Raw genomic sequence first — 12,128 nt, forward strand, 5'->3', positions numbered from 1 at the left:
TTCCAAAACTAACATGCAGCCTTTAAAGTTCACCAAAATAATCCCAGAGACAGACCAGCCTCAGTTCAAACTCTGAAAGCAAACCCTGGGTTAACTTTTGTCCCCTTGTCACAAAAAATCATTTGTAGAATTCTGTTTTGTAAAAGAAAAATATCAAAGCAAATACATATATATTTACTTATAACTGTAAACATGGCTCTAAGTGGATATACCCGTTTAGTGAAATGAAAGTTACCTGTTAACATCAGGAAATAATTTGCAAAGGTAATAATTTTTCTGATGCAAATCTTGGAAAACCACCACCACTAAATATCTGATGTCATAAAATCAAGCCTGTGTTATAAGACCCAGTACTCAATTGTGCCTGAAGAGCAGCTGACATGAAGCAAGATCTCCTGCCCACTTCAGTCATATAGCTTTTCCAGGCTGTGTTTTCATTAGAGGTTCCCAGTTGCACATGGAATTTCATCAGGCATAATCAATTCAGGATTAGCTACTCATTCCACATTTATTGAGCACCTACTAAACCCATCTACACACTGTCACAGATGCCTGATCCAATGCCCTCTGGCTCAGTCCTCCAGTGACCTAAACCCAGATGGAAGGAAAGGGGAACATGTGCTGGGAGGGTAATCTCTCTGCCTCTGAGCAGAGATGCATGGCAAGCCTCCCTCAGTACTTCAGTTTTCCTCCAAAGGGCATAAACTTCATTATCTGCTTATTTGATCTCAAACGCAGATGGATTTGCACTCAATCAAAACAGAATACAGGCACCTTGGGACCTTGACAGAGAGCAAAGACCTCTGCGGCCCTACTCAGTCCATGCCTGGCTGAAAGAACTAGGCTCACAGTGGAAAACAGGCGGCTATTTGTTCTCTAAGTCACTGATCTCCATGTTTTGAAAAATCACTTTCCTGAATCGGTAAAAAATTTTAAGAATAAGTATATTTTCTCAAACTCTGTTTATTTAAAAATGTATGGAATGAAATAATTAACAAGCAATAAAAGCTTAATCACATATAATAAAAATAATTTAATAATACATCTGAACACATATTTATTAGTTATACTCTATACTAGTGTACTAATATATTATGTACAGTACAAAATATATAAAAAAGAAAGAAAATTTTTAAGGAAGAGAAATACACACAAAGACAAATTCTAGTATCTTTGTCCTGTATCCAGAAGTATTACCTCACCGAATGACCTAGTGTGTGTGAGCACACCCCTGGGCTATTATTAGCCTCTGTAACGGGACTCCTTTCTGGTGCCCGATGGCTCAAGAAGTGAGGCTGATCACTAGAGAGTCACAAATACTTAGAATGTACTCCCAAGAAATCCTTTCCGGGTGCTACGTTTTTCCGGGCACGGGTGCAAGTTTTAACAAGGAATGCCAAAATATACAACTCTAAGAAACACAGTATGCGAATTTGAGTGCTAAAAGGATGCTGCTGAGACCTACTACATCTCTCAATACTCACTACACGAGTCCATGTGAACATTTTCTTTCAAATCTAAACTGTTTTGTTTGTTTGTTTTCCTTACAGAGAATAAACTTTCAAAAAGTTCAGTCAAAACTACCTATGGGACTATAGCCTAATTTCCTGTTTTCCCAGGTCTCGTTATTTTATTTATTATAATAAGTAAATATATATTAAATTTATTTGCATATTTGCAAGTTGTTTTGTAGAACACAATGGAGGGAAAGAATAGCAATCTCCAGTAACAGTGGGGTGTTAATTACTCTAGTTTTCCTAAGGATGGATACAAGAAGGTATTCCCGGAAGCCCCAAATTTGCTGTACTTTAGATTACATGTACTCTGAACTATGAAAACTCAGAGAATTTTGAGCAAATGTCATTCTGTAAAACAGCCTTAGGACGAAATCCTTGTTTCCCAAAGCAAAGACAAGCTGTTTACTCAATTATCAGCAAACATTACCCACTGGCCTATCTTATTGGAAGAAGTAATCAAAGGCTGATTATAATAATGTACCCTTATCCTTACTTTTCTATTTTTTTAAATATGTTTTTAATTGATTTCAGAGAGAGGAAGGGAGAGGGAGAAACATCAACTGGCTGCCTCCTGCACACCCCTATTGGGGATTGAGCCCGCAATCCACGCATGTGCCCTGACCGGGAATCGAACTGTGACTTCCTGGTTTATGGGTCAACATTCAACCACTGAGCCACACCAGCTGGATCTTATCCCTACTTTTCTAAAGAATGTGCCTATTAGCAGAAATATGAACTGCTTCGAAATACAGACTTAATAAATATTTGTTGAATGAATGGAAAAACAACAACTATATAATCCAATAGTTACTTCAGTTAAAGAGTCATTATTTGATTTCTTTCTTTCATAGACCTCCAGAATCATATCAACCTCAAGATTCAGAATGGCAAAAAGATTTCATCAGGAATATTCATTGTAACCACATGCCAGTGGCTAACAAGAACTATGTATTGAGAGGGAATCTGAGGAAGAGCTCTGGTTGACTAGAAAAGGAAACCAGGAGCTAGGGAAGGTGGAGAGGCAACACAAAGTTTCAATTATAGAAGATAAATAAATCCCAACAAAAATGGCTGCGGCCAAGAGCAAGGAGGAGGCTTGGGTTTCCCCGGCAATGGAGGAAGCTAAGTTCCTGGCCGGCGCAGGCCTCCACTCAAGGCTACAAAGTTTCAATTATAGAAGATTAATAAATCCCAGATCCCAGGGCCTCCACTTGGGTCGCCAGGGGGCGTGGCTGGCCTGCAAACCACCACAGGCCCCTCGCCCAGGCAGCCCCACACCCCAAGGGAACCCCCCACCCTGATCTGGGACAAAGCAAACCAGCTGGCCCCCACCCGTGCACCAGGCCTCTATCTTATCTAATATAAGAGTAATATGCAAATTGGCCGTCACTCCAACACACAAGATGGCTGCCCCCATGTGGTCAAAGATGGCTGCCCCCATGTGGACACAAGATGGCCAGCAGGGGAGGGCAGTTGGGAGGGATCAGGCCAGCAGGGGAGGGTAGTTGGGAGGGATCAGGCCAGCAGGGGAGGGCAGTTGGGAGGGACTAGGCCTGCAAGGGAGGGCAGTTGGAGGTGATCAAGCCTGCAGGGGAGGGCAGTTAGGGGTGACCAGGCCAGCAGAGGAGGGAAGTTGGGGGCAACCGGGCCTGCAGGGAAGAGCAGTTGGGGAGGGGGGGACCCAGGCCTGCAGGGGAGAGCAGTTGGGGGAGGGGGAACCAGGCCTGCAGGGGAGGGCAGTTAGGGACAATCAGGCTGGCAGGGGAGCAGTTAGGCATCTATCAAGCTGGCAGGGGAGTGGTTAGGGGGTGATCAGGCTGGCAGGCAGAAGCGGTTAGGGGCAATCAGGAAGGCAGGCAGGCGAGCAGTTGGGAGCCAGCAATCCTGGATTATGAGAGGGATTCCAGATTGGAGAGGGTGCAGGCTGGGCTGAGGGACACACCTGCCCCGTGCACGAATTTTGTGCACCAGGCCTCTAGTATATATATAAAAGCCTAAGTTACCATTCAACTGTTGGACTGGTAGCTATAATGCACACTGACCACCAGGGGGCAGACACTCAACACACAGGCATGGAAACATGGAACAGAGTGATGAATCTCAGAGGGAAGCGGGGAGGGGGGAGGGAGAAGGGCGGGAAGAGATTAACCAAAGATCTTATATGCATACTTAGAGGCCCGGTGCATGGATTCGTGCACCGGTGGGGTCCCTAGGCCTGGCCTGCTGGGATCGGGACCAATCTGTGCACCAGGCCTCCGACATCCCCTGAGGGGTCCTAGATTGCGAGAGGGCACAGGCCAGGCCAAGGGACCTCACCGGTACACAGACGGGCCTCTAGTTATAAATAAATCTATACTGGAACACAGCCACAACTATTCATTTATGTATTATCTATGGCTATTTGCATGCTACAAGGGCATAAATGAACAGTTGCAACAAAGACCTTATGCTCCACAAAGCCTAAAATATTTACTATCAGATCTTTAAGAAAATGTTAAGGAATACACCAGAGAAATACTAATCTAAACTGGCCAATTCAGATGGGATCCTAAAGGTTCCAAGGAAAGGCCTCAGAGAGTAAAAAAGAAAAAAAGGGGGGGAGGGGGAAGCTCATTAAGTAGGGCTCCACATCTACTCTAACCATGGCTGTACTGCTTTGACTTTTCAAATTTCATTTGAAGAGAGATTTGAAAACCAATGACTTAGAAATGAAGAAATCGAATAAATAAAAGGCAGTAAATTATACTCTGCTTTGCCATGGAAAGCTTTAACCAACCTTCTCCAAATCAAACTGATGAATCTCAGCTTTTTTAAACTGCGTATCTGATAAACAGCTATTTAGGCACCATGTCCCCTATCAAGTTATATACATTCATGCATTTATTTAGCTTGCCCATTAAAATTCTTTTATAATTTATATTTTAATATATTTTTGGGTTTTCCAAGAATCAAAACAGAAGAAAAGGCCAAGTAGAGACTATATTGCAAATTTCTATATATTAGCAGCTAAAGGCATTTCTAATTTATTATTCAATGTCTCTTAGAAAAGGATGTATAAAAATAATTCTTAGTGTTAATGGTCTAGAAACATGTACATTTCTCATTATAAACTACATACTTCCTTTTACACATGCATTTCAAATTCTATAAATCACACTATTTCATTATTCTTCTGAAGAGGCAGAATTTATCAGTTGGTAAAATCATCTTCCCTCGTTCCAAACTCAATACAGCATTTCATACAGCTTTTATTTTCATGATGAACTATTACATACAATCATTTAATGTAAGCTGCCTGAAATCCTCTTTTTGGAAGTTGACAATATACAAAAAAACATGTAAATTAACATTAGTAATCCTTTAGAAGAAATAAGATTTTTTCTATTTTATTTGAACATAGCACAAATGACAAAATAAAGGAATAAAATATATTTAAATAACTGCCTTATAAATAAATAGAATGCAATTATGGGTCTCTTTTTTATTTTAGATCAAAATCAATATATAGTAACCCTTACTAATTAATGGTGATCAGTCAAATTTGGCTTGATGCAAACCATTCAACTCAACAATCTGAAGTTTGCACAACAAAAAATCAAATATTGCTCATACCTCTTCAGATTTAAAAGAGCAGGAAGCAATGTTTTCCAGTTGCATTTTATAATTAATCTTATACACAATTTATGGTATCTTTATAAGCCTTGAAATAAAACAGAATTCATTTTTTTAATTTCAGCATTAATACTAAAATCACTATGCATCAAGAAATTTTCTCTCTGCTTTGAATATCTCACCTTAATTTCTTTACCTTCCTATAACCTTTTTATGCCACTTATCCTGCAGGGCTTTTTCAGATTTGTGAGGGACAAAAAAGTAGTAACACACAAATGAGATCTAGAAAAGCACAGGATAGCTATGAAAACAGCTCATCCATCATCTCTACATTTTGATTCCAGAGACAGCAATGAAAGGTGTTGTTTCCACACCACTCACCCAGCACACTTAAAAAGGTTTGTTCCATCACTTAGACCACTGAAACTGATTGATTAGCTGCTAGAGAAAAATCAATACAAATATGCTAGAAAACACTAGCTTGTAAATTCATTCTGGCCTCAACAAAGTCCTGGTCACTGCTTGACATGTTTTTCTAGATATCTAAAATGCAACCATGTCAAACCTGAGCCCTCAGTCCCCAGACACTGCCATGCCCAGGAATTTTTAAAGCCTAAATCTCGGCAGAGGTGAGGAAGTAAGGGGGAAGGTTTCCCAGCAGTCGGTTAAAACAGTGATATGATACCCAGAAGTCACCTGGTAAATCTTATACTCATATGCAGAACTGTCCACAAAAATGATAAACACACCAAAGAAGGTAAAAACAGTCAAAGAAAATGTCAAGGCGACTAGGTTCAGTGAGAGAAAAAGCAAAAAAGCCGGGAAATCAAACACACACACAAACACATATGTAAATGGTAAACAAAAATTTCTATTTCAAAACATAAATGATTGTGATTTCAATGCTATCCAATCAAAAGTTAACAAGTTGCCTTTCTCACTTTTCAGCACCTGAATGTATATTTTTAATGCTCTGAAAAACCACTTTGCATTCAGAATGATTTCACAAATCTCTTCTCAATGCTCCTTTACCTTTGGGTTAGCTCTTAGTCTCTTCAAATTCATTAGACTACTAAGAAATACATCTTATGAATACAAAATGTTTCATAAATATGCTATTCATAAAGAAATTGTGATCTCACTGCATCGTGACAGGTAACCTGGGTTGTAATCTCCATTCCACAATTTGTTTAGAGTTTTTAAAAAACACTTTGTATTTCTACAGTCATTAAAAATTTTAATTTAAAGAAAGAAAGCAAATGTAATTTTCAGGATGGGAAATTTAATTTCCACTGACTTTAAATGTAGTGCTAAAATTTAGTGGCAGCATACTTAAACTTTATATTTAACATAGTCTTTCAAAGAGTAATATTTATTCTTCTTTATTCATTATAGGACAGATAATGACATAATGACATAATGAAGAATATATGGGGTTGTGGTTCAAAAAATACTCCTAACACCTGAGTTATGAAAGGAACTAAATATGCAAACACTATAAAACTAAGAAAATGGGCTATTTCTTATCTTTACCTTCACAACTATTCTTCACAATTTTAAAGTTCCAAGATAGAAATTCAGTAAGACCATTAAAATCCCACTGTCCTTTGCAGAAAACAAAAGATAATAAACTAACTCAATGTCTTTAAAATGTGAGCTACAGACTGCTATTTACTATAGTAGAAAGGGATTATAAGGCCATTCTTAGCATGAATTTATTTTTCTAAAATTAAGAAAATAAAAGGTAATTGTCAAACTAAATAATTTCTATCTATAGAGACATTTTTCAGAAAACATATTTTGAAAATCTGTCATTTGATTCTAGTCATTAATGTTTGCTGTGGATGTTCCAATATTCTCACTCAAAATTAAGACTTCTCTTTCTGAATTAATTTTAAATTCCTTCAGTTTAAGTAATGTCTAAGGACACAGGCAATTACTTCACATAAGTTATCTCAAATGACACTAAACATCATAGTAATAAGAAGACCATGGCTCAGAGAGGTCATGTACCTTGTCAGATCATGTGGCTAGTAAGCAGCACACCACTGTTTCAAACTCTAACTCTCTTAAGCAAAGAGCATCAAATACTTGATAACTTAAAATTTTCCTAAATACAATGGCTTATCTAGAAAGTTATGACCTCAATATTTTAGTAACAGCACCACATATCAAGCAAATGAGCTCACCAGTCCAAAAACTAGCATTCAGTTTCAACTCTAATTTACAAATAACAAGACAACAGAAAAACCTTACAATACAAACATTCTATGATTGCAAATAGAAAGGCACATACGTATCTACTGATGGTGATTATGAAAGTAATCCTACCTAATAATAGACAAATATGCAAATTGACCGTACCTTCGCTATGCCCATGATTGGCCAGGAGGCGCGGGGGGGCGGGACTCGGGGTGGCCGGGGTAGCTGATTGGGCCGGCGGGACGCTGAGCTGCATTGCCAGCAGCGGCACGAGCTCAGCATCTGCGCCATGACTGTGCTGCGGCACAGAAGGGGCCTCTGGGGCAGCGAGCTGACTTCCCACCACGCGGACAATCAAAAGCGGGGGAGCTGGGTGCCTGTCCACTCAGGCACCAGGCCTTTCAGAAGCCTCCGCCACGCCAGAGGCTTCTGAAAGGCCTGGTGCACCAGTGATCGAAAGGAAAGCGTGGGAGCTGGGTGCCTGTCCACTCAGGCACCAGCGATCAAAAGGAAAGCGTGGGAGCTGGGTGCCTGTCCACTCAGGCACCAGGCCTTTCAGAAGCCTCCGCGGTGCCAGAGGCTTCGGAAAGGCCTGGTGCACCAGCGGACAGGCACCCAGCTCCCCGTGATCGAAAGCGAAAGCGTGTAGGGGACCCTACACGTGCATGATTCAATCATGCACTGGGCCTCTAGTACTAAATAAATATTTTCTAATACTTTCTCTAAAAATAGCCACTAAGTCACTCCCAACTTCTGAGATATAGTCTTTGAACCATTCACCTTAATTAGCCCAGCTCACTTGGATGTGTCAATGCTAACTGCCAATCAAAGCCTGACAGAACTAACACACTGTGTCTCTACTGCTCAGAGGGCATTTCTAAAGATAACCAGAGAGCTAAGTTTGTTGGATATGTTCAGAGTATTTCTATAAGCATTTTATAAATACTATGTTCACTCCTTCCTTTCCCGCCCCCAAGTCAGATATAATACATAAATGCATCTGTACTAAGTCATGAAGCAATCATATCAAAGCATTAGTATAGGTTATAGATGAGGATAGATATGAGGGAGCCCAGAGAATACTTTCACTTCCTACATGGTGATTTAACTGTTTTATATTTTTCAAACAAATTTTCAAAGTAAAATGAGAAGATTTTTAAGTTATATGTAGTTGTACTTAGAAATGCATAATGTTGAAAAAGTGCCTCAAAGAAACTAGTTTGTATGCCTTCCAATTTGTAGTGTTTGATGGATATATAATATAGTTTTAATATCTCCATTAACCAACAGATACATAAAAAAAAAACAAATACCATGTAAGAATGCCAGAAAAGGCATCATTTCTCAAGTATATTAGGTTTCTGTGCAAATTTTTGCCATTTTTGAAAAATCCTTAGGGTAGTTGTGTTACAAAAGACAATTGCCCAGACATTTTCTTAGATTAGATATCTAGTCTCACCCTAAAACAGAACATTGGCAACAGTCAGTGAGTTGCCTTTCATTTCTTGTTGAATGGAAATAGAAGAGTGGACTGAGCTAAGAATATAAAAATAGAAAAAAATTATTGGGAGGTGTTAACAAATCAACCAAGGTTATATTTCTCTCTGTTTTTAAGAGCATTCCAAATTCATGTTGATAAAAGCTTTACATAGACTAAATAAAGAAATGTGTTTGGAAAGAATACTTGCTAGGATTCAGGGTGTGAAGTACTGAACATAGCACTCAAAGTTACTCCCTCAAAGAAAAGCACATTGCCAATAACTATTAACCCACACGATTATGAGACCATGCATTATCTCATGTTGGGTGTAAAAGCACACTGATGCTATATACACACATCATAAATAAAGACAAAAGGGGAAGTTTATGGTTTAAGCAGTTATGTGTCAAACAACACAACTGTGACTCATGTAAAAGATAAGTCTTATTTTGTACAGAGAGATACCTAGACAATCACATTTTCCAGCAAGTGAAGAGTCAGAAGCAGCTGGCCACTCACACAGAGAATTGTTCTCTGTAGGGCTCCCTACCAGTACCACTCCTTACTGGCCCAATAGTCCTGTGAATAAGGAAAGCTCTCTTTATTGGATGATAGTAAAACCTACCTTCTCCTTCCAAGACTCTGGGAAAACTTTATTAGCTCAATTTTCTAAGGGTCCAGAAATGACCAAAGAAAGGGGTAGAAATCTTAAAAAGTGTATCACTCAGTTCACAAAAGCCTTAACACACATCAAAAGGTCATAGATTTCATTTTTATTTTTATTTTTTGTCTTTTCCATGGAATCTACAATAGGTGATAAAATTCAAATCATGTCACTTACCTTAGAGTCATAAAAAAATGAAAGAGTGGCTAGTAATGTGAATATTATAACTTGATTGAATCTATCAGATAAGCTGAAATATTTGTAAACTCTTCAGAAAGCTAAAAAAATCATGTATGTAAGTAAAACAAATTAGAAGACTACTACAATTTATTGAGAAGACTAAACTGGTACATAATTATAGACACTCTTACCTTGAAAAGACTGTTTGGCTCTGTCTACTAGTTCATCAATTGGATAACTGGCCAAGTTTCCTCTGGCGTGTTTAGTTTTGCAGTAGGTACAAGCATTGAGACACCTGTTCAAATGACAGCAATAAGTAAAGCTGAAATTTTAAAGACAGTGCACACTTAACACAAAGAAAACACACCAAAGTGCTATTTTAGTAACATTTGCAGTTTATATAAGAAATATAAGAAACAAATATCTACCATACTTCATATTTATGTTATTTCTACCAGGCACAGAAATTTCCAATTATGTTTCAACCATTCAAAAATGATTGTACAGCCCAGCTGGCATGGCTCAGTGGTTGAGCATCGACCTATGAACAAGAGGTCATGGTTCAATTCCTGGGTTGTGGGCTCGACCTCCAGTGTGGGGCGTGCAGGAGGCAGCTGATTAATGATTCTCTCCCATCATTGATGTTTCTATTTATCTCTCCTTCTCCCTGTCTGAAATCAATAAAAAAAAATTTTTTAAGAATAATTGTACAAATCACATAATATTACCTTCAAATGCAAATATCCATGTGGAACAAAGTTTACAATGATTACTCAAAAGAAATTCAAGATCCACACTGTTTGTAAACCACTGACATTTCTTTGGCTATTGTAACACTAAAATTTTAGTATCCCTTAAATATGCCATATTAATTGGAAATGAAAAAGCATATGCATTTAACTTTTAAGTGACATAATAATGAAGTCAACACAGCATTTTCATAAAAAATACATTCTTGGAAATTTTCACCTATTTTTCACTGTTTGAAATCAGAAAGAAATATTTAAACGTGTCCTATGTTTAGTTTTTCTCACTTTGAAATTTTAAAGCATTTGTAAAATGATCTTTTAAAACTTTGTTATTCATTATAGCAATTATTTACCATGTCTAAAGACTATTGAAAAATACTTCTATTTTTTAATTTTTCAAAACTAATGTTGTCATTCTACTTTTATTTACTTTTTAATTAATTAAATTTATCAACCTAGAGCAACTGAATCACTGAAGAGATTTGTGTGGCTTTTTGTTCAATGTTGAGCCTTATTTTGTGTTTTTTTTTAATCCTCATCAAAGGGTATGTTTTTATTTAATTGAGAGAGAGAGGAAGGGAGAGAAAGAGACAGAGGAACATCAGTATGAGAGAGAAACTTCAATCAATTGCCTCCCATACTGCCCTGACCTGGGATCGAACCTGAAACCTTTTTCGTATATGGGATGATGCTCCAACCAAACCAACTAACTCACTTGACTAGAACTTGAGCCTTATCTTTTTTACATAGGTCTATCTTCTATCCTATATAATAAAAGCCTAATATGCTAAGTGTCAGTTCAACCAATCAAAGCTTAATATGCTAATGATATGCTAAGGCCACTCAACCGCTCGCTATGATGTGCACTGACCACCAGAGGGCAGACAGTTGACCGGTCGACCAGTTGCTATGACATGCACTGACCACCAGGGGGAAGACAGTCGACCAGTAGGTTAGCTTGCTGCTGGGGTCCAGCTGACCGGGACTGAGCGAGATGGGCCAAACACACCCTGGAGCCCTCCCACAGTCCCTCTCCGGCTGGCCGACCTCCCGCGTCCCTCCCCGGCCCCAATTGTACACTGGTGGGGTCCCTAGGCCTGGCGTGTGCCCTCTCACAATTCGGGACCCCTCACAGGATGTCAGAGAGCTGGTTTCAACCCGATCCCGCAGGCCAGGCCGAGGGACCCCACTGGTGGACGAATTTGTGCACTGGGCCTCTAGTGTGTGTGTGTGTGTGTGTATGTGTATGTGTATATATATAAAAGGCTAATATGCAAAGTGTCCCCTCAGGAGTTCGACCGGGAGAACGGGAATTCGATAGCTCGCTATGATGTGCGCCGACGACCAGGGGGCAGCACGGAATATGGTGGGTAACCAGCAGCAGCAATGGGACATTGAGGGAATGAGGGAAGGACGAGGCAGGGAGGCGGGTGAAACTGCACGGTGGTGGTGCATGGGTGCCGAGGAAAGAAGGCGGGGAGGTGGAGAACTTGATAGGCCCTGATCACCAGCCATGCCTAGGGACCCTACCCATGCACAAATTCCGTGCACTGGGCCTCTAGTTTTATTATAAGTGCTTCTTTTATCTTATAATAAGAAAACTTATTTAAATGATATTTTTAAATTACAAGAGTAAAACCAAACTTTTAGTTTTTAAAATACTAAATCAAAAGAATATATGTTCACTGTAGTATTATTTACAATAGTCAAAATATGGAAATAGC

At 39.1% G+C, this 12,128-nt stretch overlaps 1 protein-coding gene across 3 annotated transcripts in view; it reads right to left on the minus strand.

The window, feature by feature from the left end:
- The window catches only part of CDKAL1 (CDK5 regulatory subunit associated protein 1 like 1), a 654,128-nt gene that overhangs the window by 342,972 nt on the left and 299,028 nt on the right, over positions 1-12,128 (minus strand). For all 3 annotated transcript variants that reach the window (XM_008146133.3, XM_028152333.2, XM_054721432.1), the window contains one exon: positions 9,847-9,950. In XM_008146133.3, coding sequence (XP_008144355.2) covers positions 9,847-9,950 — 104 coding nt within the window. The remainder of the gene's footprint in view (positions 1-9,846; positions 9,951-12,128) is intronic.

The sequence above is a fragment of the Eptesicus fuscus genome, chromosome 9, assembly GCF_027574615.1.
Source record: "Eptesicus fuscus isolate TK198812 chromosome 9, DD_ASM_mEF_20220401, whole genome shotgun sequence".
NCBI classification, from domain to species: Eukaryota; Metazoa; Chordata; class Mammalia; order Chiroptera; family Vespertilionidae; genus Eptesicus; species Eptesicus fuscus.